At 41.6% G+C, this 10280-nt stretch overlaps 1 protein-coding gene across 2 annotated transcripts in view; it reads left to right on the top strand.

The window, feature by feature from the left end:
* The window catches only part of LOC112158165 (CAP-Gly domain-containing linker protein 4), a 34077-nt gene extending 25500 nt beyond the window's left edge, over nucleotides 1-8577 (top strand). For both annotated transcript variants that reach the window (XM_024291431.2, XM_024291505.2), the window contains 6 exons: nucleotides 201-389; nucleotides 505-639; nucleotides 2668-2791; nucleotides 5231-5295; nucleotides 5387-5465; nucleotides 7923-8577. In XM_024291431.2, the coding sequence (XP_024147199.1) occupies nucleotides 201-389; nucleotides 505-639; nucleotides 2668-2791; nucleotides 5231-5295; nucleotides 5387-5465; nucleotides 7923-8280 (950 nt within the window). In that variant the 3' untranslated portion in view covers nucleotides 8281-8577. The remainder of the gene's footprint in view (nucleotides 1-200; nucleotides 390-504; nucleotides 640-2667; nucleotides 2792-5230; nucleotides 5296-5386; nucleotides 5466-7922) is intronic.
* Nucleotides 8578-10280: the final 1703 nt, after the last annotated feature.

Below are 10280 nucleotides of genomic sequence, written 5' to 3' on the forward strand. Positions count from 1 at the left end.
GGGGATTAGCTACCAGTTTGCTGGGAAGAATGCAAAATCTAATTACATTTGATGTGCGTGATCTCTGAAATTTTAGAAAAAATAAAAAAGGGTTGCAAGTCTTGTTTGTGTCATAATTAAATATGATGGTTTCATCAACCGAATGGACTAAAACATTTTAGATGCATGCGACCATTGATGTTTTTTATTTTCTATGACAGGTATCCTCTCCCGCTCATCTTCGTCCTCCTCTCTGGATTCTCGCCGTGGACCAGAAGCCCGACCTCGTCCGTTGCCAAGACGACGCATTTCTACCAGGCAGCGAAAGGACGGCGTTTCTCAGAATCCCAGGACAACATCAGCAATGGCTCTTCGCTCTTCTTCCCGCACAACAAGCTCCACAACTGCAGGTCCAATCACTGCAAATCTCCTCCCAACATTCTCTTCAAAGGCAACATGGAACCAGACACACCTGATGGCAGCCTCTGCAGTTGTAAAGTTGTGTGTTTTCTGTCTGTGTTGCAGGTTTTAGAAGTCGAACTCCCTCTGGGAGCAGCTCCCTCTGTGACGGCTCTGAGTTGCGACTGGGGGAGAGGGTGCTGGTGGTGGGACAGAGGACGGGAGTTATTCAGTTCTGTGGAAAAACCAGCTTTGCTCCAGGTCAGAGTTTCAAATGTATCTTTTTTCTTGAGGGTTTTTTCAAACAAACCTGTACTCCTAAAAGAAAATAATTTCCAGGCAACCAAAAACCAAAAGGTTTTCAAGCGCAGTTGTGTCTGCAGCTTGACACCCCCTGGAAGTTAAATTAAATGCAGAGAACACATTTGGGTGTGTGACAACTAGTAGGAGTTTCTTTTTTAACTAACGTCATGAATATGCCAACACTTACCAACACTTTATTAACTGAATCAACACATAATGTTATTAACCCTAGAGCACTATAACCGGGTGATTTTCACCCGATTAAAAGGATTTTCAATATGTTGAATTTTTCTCCGTGTCATGGGTCCCTGGGTAAAGTCTTACATGTCCCAGGAATGGGTTGTTCAAAGGCCAAGTCTCCAGTATCATTATTATTATTATTATTTTATTTTGTCTTCTAAAATTCTTAACTTTTCAGTAATTTTTGAACATGTTTTCAGGATCTTTCTATGTTTTTTTTCATTTTGTTACATAAACCACAGTTAAAAATCAAACAAAACTACTCTAATTTATCATGATTTGTCAGATTTTGATCTATTGTTTTAAATGACAAATACTTTTTATAATTACCCAGCAATTGTCTGGTTCAGACAATTGAAAAGGAGACAAAGCTGTACAGCAAATGCTGCCGCGTGCTAATCTAATTTGAAATGCTTAACTGTTGCAAATAAGATTGACACGTGTGATGTATTGTTTAGGTTTCCAGTGCAAACCAGGTAGTGACACTCACCCACTGATGGGGAAGGAGAGGTTTTACTGCTGAACTTGAACTCACTAAAGGTCTCTGAGGGTTCAGCGACATTGTAACTGGGAATCAAACCACCAGTTTTACAGCATGGAGATTATTGCAATAATTCATTTCTTGTATGAATCACATGCAAACAGCACAGATCTATCATTCCATTCTTATGAGGAGACCGTCTTGCTTCTCTCCCGTTTTATGACCTCAGATCTCTTCGGGAGTCAAACCGGGGTCTCAGGAGTTTCCATGGCCTTCCTTAGTTTTGTGGGGGTGTTATTTGAGATTCTTTGTGCTGGACCTCAGCAGGATTAATCCTCTCATTCATTTGTTGAAACGTAAAAGAAGTTTCTATTTTGCTCTACAGTAAGACTCATGTGGCCGATGGCTAAACCCAAGCTCCATTGAACGCCTTCCTCTTATCTTACAAGAAGCCCATTACATGCTCTGACAAGTCACCGCGGTGATGAACCTTCAGCCTTTCGGAGGGCACTCGCAAAAATCCGCTTTGAAAAAGTCGGGGTACTCTTGGGCCGAAGCCACTAAAACCCAAACGGAAAGCAGCTTGTGTGATTCATTAATATTAAGGCCGTAGTTCTCTCTTGGCATCAGTCATGTTTAAATAAATACTAATGTGTATCACACCACTAGGGATCCTGTTGGAGGGGATTTCAGTCTTTGATGGTTTTAAGTCGGGGCTGCCAGTGCGCTTATTTCAGCCTCGGTGCACCAGACAAAATCAAATGCAGCGGCTCTCGCTAAAATCTCAACTTTCTGTACGTCTGCATGTTAATTTGAAAGGTTCCGAACAGTGTTTTTCCACTTCAGCTCATCTTGTTTGAAGTTGCATTAAAGTCGGGGAGCTTTAGGAAAGGACAGTTTGTACATGAAGTGACAGCACAGCTTTATTGCTTAGATGCTAGATCCACAGATCACAGAGGAAACAATAAAATGGAAAAAAACAAAAAAACATTCTCACAACAAACAAATTGTTTCTGCTTCAATAAAAGGTTCAGCCAGGTGTGCAAGGCACAATTCAAGTGAGCTGCTTTCTAAAAGTGGTCTCCTGGCTGCAGAGATCCCCAGCCACCAGCACCAGCGTGTCAGCCGACTCCCATCTGCTGGCGAGAGTTTGAAACCGGAGACGACACAGACGCACACAACAGCACACGACCCCGAGGGTCAGAACAGCCTGCACCGCGCTGTGAAGGAAACCCGTTTGTGATGTTCCGTCTGGTTCTGTGCAGGCATCTGGTTGGGCATCGAGCTGGACAAGCCGAATGGAAAAAATGACGGCTCAGTGGGAGGAGTCCGGTACTTCAGCTGCCCGCCGAAACACGGCGTGTTTGCTCCTCCCTCTCACGTTCAAAGGTAAGCACCAAAAGTCTTTTTAGACTTGTAAACATCAGAACATCATAAAAATACCAGGCTTTTATTTCTTTGCTGTTATCAATAAGTTGCTGTTTTTCTTTTAAATCTGAGAGAAATCAGATTTCCCCAAATTCTTAAGACTTCCTGTTTTGAGCCAGATTTCACCATCACTGATTTTAATATGAATACCTACTTTTTTTTTTGGTTTTTTTTGCTGGTATAAAATGTGTTAGGGCAGAATATAAAATGATGACTTCAGCCCAATAAATTCCTAGTTGACTGTTAAGTTTATAAATCCGGTAAAGGTCGTTAGTTTAAGTGCCTGTGAGCCAGAATGTTTATGAAGCCAATCAGAATGTAGATGTTCAGCACTAAGTCCTGCCTTTAAATGCATTCTGGGTAAAGATGTGTTGTGTTCCTGCATTAGTGACACGTTTTCTTTGAAGCCACAGAACGAAGCGTTTTTCATTGTTTCATTAGGAGGTCACTGAACTCAAAACACCTTGGATTTGTTTGCTCTGAGTCTCTATATGGTTATTTCAAAGCTAAAAAATTCAGCATTTTAGTTCAGTAACAGGCAAGATTTCTTTTTGTAGAAATCAGTTTCTTCAAATTAAACTCAAAGAGAATATGTGTATGTTTAATTCTTTATGACTAATGAAGTGTGAATGCTCGTGTAACTTGTACATGTGCTGTAATATTTGTTAAAGTCCCACTTTGAGCATCTTTTGATCCATTTTAAAGCATTCCCAGAGGGGGAAAGGGTGCAGTTTTTAGCCTAAATTAAAACAAAGTGTTTAATTTTCTAGGACATAGTTTCTGTAGAGCAGCAGTAGTTCATTAGAAATTCACCTCTGAGTAGTGGGCGGGACTTTTGGTGCGGGGTAAGCTTGCGCTTATTTCCTATCAGCCCCTGGCAGCTATGCGCTAACGTAGCTGACCGGCGACTATTGATGACATCATCAAACGAGAGTGACATCTGAATTCAAAGACATTATTTTGAAATAGTTCTCCATTTGGAGGGCTAAATGTAGGGGTTGGGAGACGCTGCAGGGGTAGGGGAAGAATTCGGATTCGGCCTCACTGCGTCACCTGTAGAGGTAGTATTATGATCTGGGGCTTGCTACATTTGTTTAACAATTCAGTTCAGTTTTATTTATATAGCCCAATATCACAAAACAATTGTCTCATTGAGCTTTATGCTGGTAATTTTACAGAAGCAGAACATCGGTCATAAAACATAAACAATAGCTAATTGCTAAACTAACATAAACGGACAAAATAAAACTAATTATCCCTCCCCTTAGACCCTCCCTCCCAGTAAGGAAAAATTCAGGAAAAAAACCTGATTTAGGAAAAAAAAAGAGGAAACCAGAGGATGAGGGAGATATCCTATCCCAGGAGAGACAGGCGATTACCAGGACAGTTAAAGAAATAAATAGCTTATCTGACTCAACAACTACGTGTTTAAATAGGGTAACAATGGGCTTCATCCAGGGGGACAGCTGGGGACGCGAGACGTGCCAGAGGCGAGGTCCACTGCCAAGAACAGGAACACTGACGAGGCTCCTGGAAACTAAAGTGTCTCCCCTCTCTCCAGAGGGACACCGGAGATATTTCCAGTGACGCCAAAATAACACAAGCTCTTTGACCGTTTACGTGATCGACGTTATCAGCTGATAATGATGCAGAGAAAAGTGGCTTTACACTGATATGCAACTCAACATTAATCTGAAGTAAGATTGGTGCACATTTGCTTTTCTTAAGGGTTAAGTTATGTTTTCAGAAACTATTTTGCCCACTGACTACATATTGATTTTTAAAAAGAGATTCTTTCAACACTGTTTTTTGTTGAACATCGTTTCATGTTTTGTTCTTTTTTCTTTTGTTTTACTGACATTGTTTTTGTTAGTTAATTCTCGTCCATAATTTAAGATTCCTTTAGTTTTGCTGTGTTTTTCTTTTTAAGCACGACGTGTGTCTTCCTTCAGATAAAAGGAAGTCGGCGCTCGTGTTTTTCCCGGGATATTTATCCGTGCGTTTTTCTCCTTTTATCGTTTCCCCCTAATTAGCCTCAGGGTAAAGTATTAGCTGGGATGAGGCTTCCCAGCTGTCTGTCGAAGAATCGCACATTGTCTCGCAGAAACTTGCTGCTGCTTCTGTCAACACCTATCACAGCTCATTAGGAAAACAAGCACTCCCACACAGTGTTCCTTCTCTTCTTTATACTTTCTACAATGAAAATTAGCTAATTTTCAACGTTGGGATTCTGCCTCTTATGTTTTTCTTTTCCCAGAGCTTTTCTCTTGTTGCAGTTTAGCTCTTGATCTGTGGTTCAAAAGTTCACAGAATGTTGTGTTTTGATGTGTTGGCAGAAGTGTCCGTGTTGTGCGAAAGCTTTTTAGGAGAATGCCTCACCGTTTTTTTCTTCCCCCACAGGATTCACGGATCAGTCGACTGCCTTTCGGAGCTCTCCTCCTCGCGCTTCAGCCATCCCTTCAGAGGTGAGAACCAGCTGTTATTTACGTGCTGCCTTTGGCTCTACCGCTGAAATCCTTTCATTTGCATCTCTTTGTGTAAACTCTTGTAAATCAGGGACGATCCGCCGCAGTTTCAGCACATCAACCGCCATCGCCGCTCTAAAGGAGTCGAACCGAAAAAGTCCAGTGAACAGGTTGGTTTTTGTTATGTGAAAGCAACACTAGCGTTCTAGTTTCATCCTGTTCTAATGGCTAAATTAAACCTGTTTAAATAAGATGAAATGATTTGGCTCTTCTAATATCAGACTAATATAAATGTAATTCTTTCTCTCACTTGAAACAAAACATTTTAAAGTTTCCCCCCTTTATTAACGGTTTCACATATTTGTGGATATTTATTCAGTCACGTGACTCTTCTGGTTCATCACAACAAATTGACAACTCAAGAAACGTCTATGACACCTTTTTGTGTCCAGCTTTTTTGTGCATAGGTGTACCCCTCCCCCTCCTCTCTCGAAGCCCCTGCATGGATAAACGGCATCGGCCGACTCAGAAACAATCGAAAAAAATCCTGATATTCTGAAGGAGATAATCGCGGAGGATAACGCCTGATTCACACTGGACGCTGAAGAGTTGCAAAGCAGCGCGAATGGCACCCTTGTTAACCTATAGTGTGGTTCACACCAGACGCAGAGCGCCGCGGTCCTCTGTGGAAGGCTCACGCCGTGCAGTGGATCATTTCCGTGTCAATTCTGGCAGGAAGTTACTTTAAGATACTTGAGAAAATCCGGATTATTTTCAAAATATAGCCAATTTTTCACAATAAAACACTACAATTGACAAATGCGATTGTGTTTTTGTATCTAAACAGGCTGTAGAGATGAAAATAAAACATACAATCACAACACACACCCACACACAAAAAACAAACAAACTGAAACACACACACAGGCTCACCGTCTCTGGAGCGGGGTTGGGTTTTGGCTGTAAAAAAAACAAAAGAGGCTGCGAGCAGGGGCCTGTTTCAAGAAGCAGGTTAAACAAATTTAGAGTTCAAACCTGACTCAAAATTCAACTTCTGGCCTCAAAATCTTATCCTGACGTAAATAATATTCCCTCTGGATTATTCCAGCCTCCTCGTCTACGGGGTCCTCTATGAATGAACATGCCGTTTGTGTTTCTACGTGGTGGAAATGTGCTGTCTCTAAAGTGAATGTTCCTTAAAATGTTAATGAGGAAGTTCTATTTGAACATCCTTCACTTTAAAAAGGGGCGGAGACCGCAGAGAACTCTTAAGTTTCCTGAAGGAAACCTGCTCCAGACCAGGTTACGTTCACAGACTCAGTTGCCATAGTGATTCTGAGTTCAGCTAACCTGCTTCATGAAACTGGTTTGCTTTCACCCACTTTCACGGACAAACAAAACAAAATAAAGCTGTTGCAGAAGCGCCTGTTAACCGTTGCGTTAAAAATGTGCGTCTGGTGTGAGTTGCAGGAGAGAGCGGATGCTGCGCACACGCCGCTCCATGGCGCCTCCGCGTCCAGTGTGAACCAGGCATTATTATCATCCAGAGCAGGTCATTTATTATGGATGAAACTGGCCTCTTCTAGAAGAAGATGCCCTGTCGCACATATTTGATGAAGGAGGAAGCAAGCGCTCCTGGTTCTAAGGCAGAGTGACAGTCCTCCTCTACTTCATAAAGCGATACTCCAAAGTTTCCCTAATAAATGTTTACAAAGCTTGATCAGGGGTACTTTTGATGAGTATGGATGGGTAACCAACATTCTTTGGTTGTGGGGGGTGGAGGATTAGAGTGTGATGGGGGGGGCTCTCCATATTCGCAGATGTATTCAGTCCCTAACCCCTGCAAACAAGAGGGGGGGCTGTATTTTTAAAGCTTTCCCAGTGATATTTTATGTTTTTGTAGTTTTTAGCTTAAAAAAGTAATTTTTTAGGACATAGTTCCTATAGAGCAGCTGGAGTTCATTAGAAATTCACCTCTGAGTTGTGGGCGGGACTGTCCCTCCCCCAATTCCCCTCCCTGTTACTAAGAGTTCTCAGTTTAGAAGCTGTTCCTCTAGCTTGCAGCTCCTCACTGCCCCAACCTAACTTTAGCGGTGCAACAAAAGTGGCGAGCAATGTTGGATCTATCCGGCTGACCAGGATCCAGCTGAAATCAGGCAAATGATGACTGCTTTTTGTTTATTTTTTGCTCCTAAATAACTGCTTAAAAAAAGAGAAACATTTCTTTCACACTATGAGGCGCACCTAAAAGTGAAAAGTTTTCTTTTCACTTAGCAATAAGTGTGGAAACACTAACTTGTAGCGATATTGGACTATTTTTCTTACATGTTCTAACAAGGTTGGGAGTTAGCATAGTCACAGTAGTGTTTGTTTAGCAATATTAGTCTGTTTTTTATGTGTTGCAAACAAGATTGGCCATGAACAGGTATTATGAGAACTCGAACGCTTCTCATGTGGCTATCTATTTTTATTTTGTCTGTCTCCATCATGAGAAAAATGTCATAAAAACGTGGTAAAAATGCAAAAAATAAGCAATTTCTTCCTGAGTGTGTCTTTAAACTCCCATGAATCTCAGAGTCTTGCTGACATTTAGTTATTTTTTGTGTGTTTTCTCACTAAAACAAAAGGAACAACTCCAATCCTCTTCGTCGGCGCTCAAACCCCCTCAGCGGGGGCAGCGGTGGACTCTCCAGAGGGTCCAGCCCCTTGCTGTCTTCTGACGGACAGGTGCGCCTCAGAGTGGGCATGCAGGTCTTCCTGAACAGTGCCAACGACATGGCATCCATCCGGTATTTCGGCACTGCTGACTTCGCTCCGGGGCTCTGGTTGGGTCTGGAGCTCAGAAGCCCCAAAGGCAAAAACGACGGCTCCGTGGGCGGCCGGCGTTACTTCACCTGTCGACCCGGCTACGGCGTCCTGGTCCGCCCCAGCCGCGTCACGTATCGGGGGATCAACGGCTCGCGCCTGGTGAACGATGGCAGCTGAGGCCGATTTCAACTTAATGATTAAGTTTCTCTTTTTCCTCATTATTTTGGTCCAAAGTTTTAGTCACAGAATTTTTGCTTATTAGACCTAAAAGATGTTGAAGCACTTTAAAGTCAAAGCTGAATCTGTCTGGCAGGATTGGCTCAGTCTTAATTTAAAACTACGATGCACTACTTTCAATCTGATTGCACTAAAATCTCTACCAGGACAGATTTTGATACATTTAATGTTAGAATATTCCTGTAGTTAAATTGTAGCTACATTAAATGAAAACTATTAAAATGATTCCCACGGGTATGTAGTTTATTGTCTAAAGGAGTGTGCATGTGTGCACAGAAAGACGCTGCACTTTAAAGTCGGACACTAGTTGGTTTCCAGCTGGATGATCAAAGGAAACCTGAGTCACGCTGCGTTGTTGAGTCTGCTTTAATGTGGAGACAAAAAAGACTCGGGAAGTTTAGACTTCTGTCCTTCCCAAAACAAACAACGTCAACAAAAAGCTCTTTTGTTCTAATCAGGCTAACCTTAAAGGGTAACAAAACAGGGCAGTTGGGGGCTGACTCCATTCTCAGCCCAGATTTGAAAAATGCCAAAAAAGGGGGCGGGGTTAGTGGAGCCAGCCTGAACAGCGGAGGTGTGGCTTGGATCTTTGATTGACAGATTAGCTTTATGTAGCTGTAACACTAGAAGGTGCAGTTCTCGCACTATTTACAGCTTAGTTTTTAGAGATAATAAAATGTAAATATACCACAACATCAATCATTTTCTAAGCTTTAATTCAAGCCATGTTTTATGACAATTGGTTAGAAAATGAGGGAGCTTGCCCGGTTTTTGTGGTTGATGCCTGCATGTCTTAAAAATGGGCGGGGCTTTTGGAGCTGCAGCACATGGTGACGTCAAACTTCTGGGATTTACAACAGTTGACCAATAGGAAAATTCAACTGCAATACCACGTTTCAACCTGTAGATGGCAGCATACGGACGGTTTTTGACTATATTTTCATGAATTAAACAAGTTTATTTTAATTTTTCAAAAATTTGGCAACAACCAACAGACAGCACTTTTAAAGCCGTATTTATAGAGCTCAACACACAAAAAAAGTGGATTTAGGGTTTGGTTACCCTTTAACAAAGGCTTCCTAAACATTGCAACAGATTAAAAATGAAACATTTGAATCCACCAATCGTGAATCAGATTGAGGCTCAATAAAAAGGTGATCAAAGGTGACCATCCATTGATCTATTCTAAAAGTATTCCCCTGGTCCTTTAATTGTGATCATGACATTTTTAGGCAAAATAATAAAAAATAAAAAAATAAAAAAATGTTTTCTAGTTTGTAGTGTCTACAGAGCGGCAGGAGTTCACTAGAAATTTCTTTCGGAGTTGTTTGAGTGGAGTAAGCCCCGCCTCATTGCCCATCATCCCAGCTCCTCAGCGTAGCAAATAAACAGCAAGCAATATCAGAGCTTCCCAGCCGTTCAGTTTATATCCACTTTAATGGATCGTTTAGTTTGCATCTTCATCCATCAGAATGGAGCAGTGCAGGGAACTTGTGGCCACCTATCGTAGTTTTTAGGTTGCTTTGTCAAACCGCCTTTTGTCTGCTTTTAATTCACAACGATTTGAAAAAAGAAATAGAAATACAATTTAATACGAAGCAAAAAATGGTATGCCCTGCTTTATTTTGAAATTATTTTCTTGTTATGACAAGATCCACTATGTTATTATCACTTTTTTTTTCATTTTCATACAATCTGCAGTAAAACAAAGCAGCTTTATTTGATCAAATGTTGACACTTAAATCAAAACTTGTAAATTGATGCATTCTTCTGGGGTTCCACATTTTCTCCCATAAACTGCTTTGTTTTTGACGTCCGGAGCTCAGTGAACGCACCATGAGAAGACGCTCGCCGGCGCTGGGTTCTGTCATTGAAGCTGTTGTTGGAGGTTTTAGGGAAATAAAAGGAGGGGGCGGGTGTATGAGACGGAATTAAAACAC

The sequence above is a fragment of the Oryzias melastigma genome, linkage group LG22 (genome assembly GCF_002922805.2).
Source record: "Oryzias melastigma strain HK-1 linkage group LG22, ASM292280v2, whole genome shotgun sequence".
Classification (NCBI taxonomy): domain Eukaryota; kingdom Metazoa; phylum Chordata; class Actinopteri; order Beloniformes; family Adrianichthyidae; genus Oryzias; species Oryzias melastigma.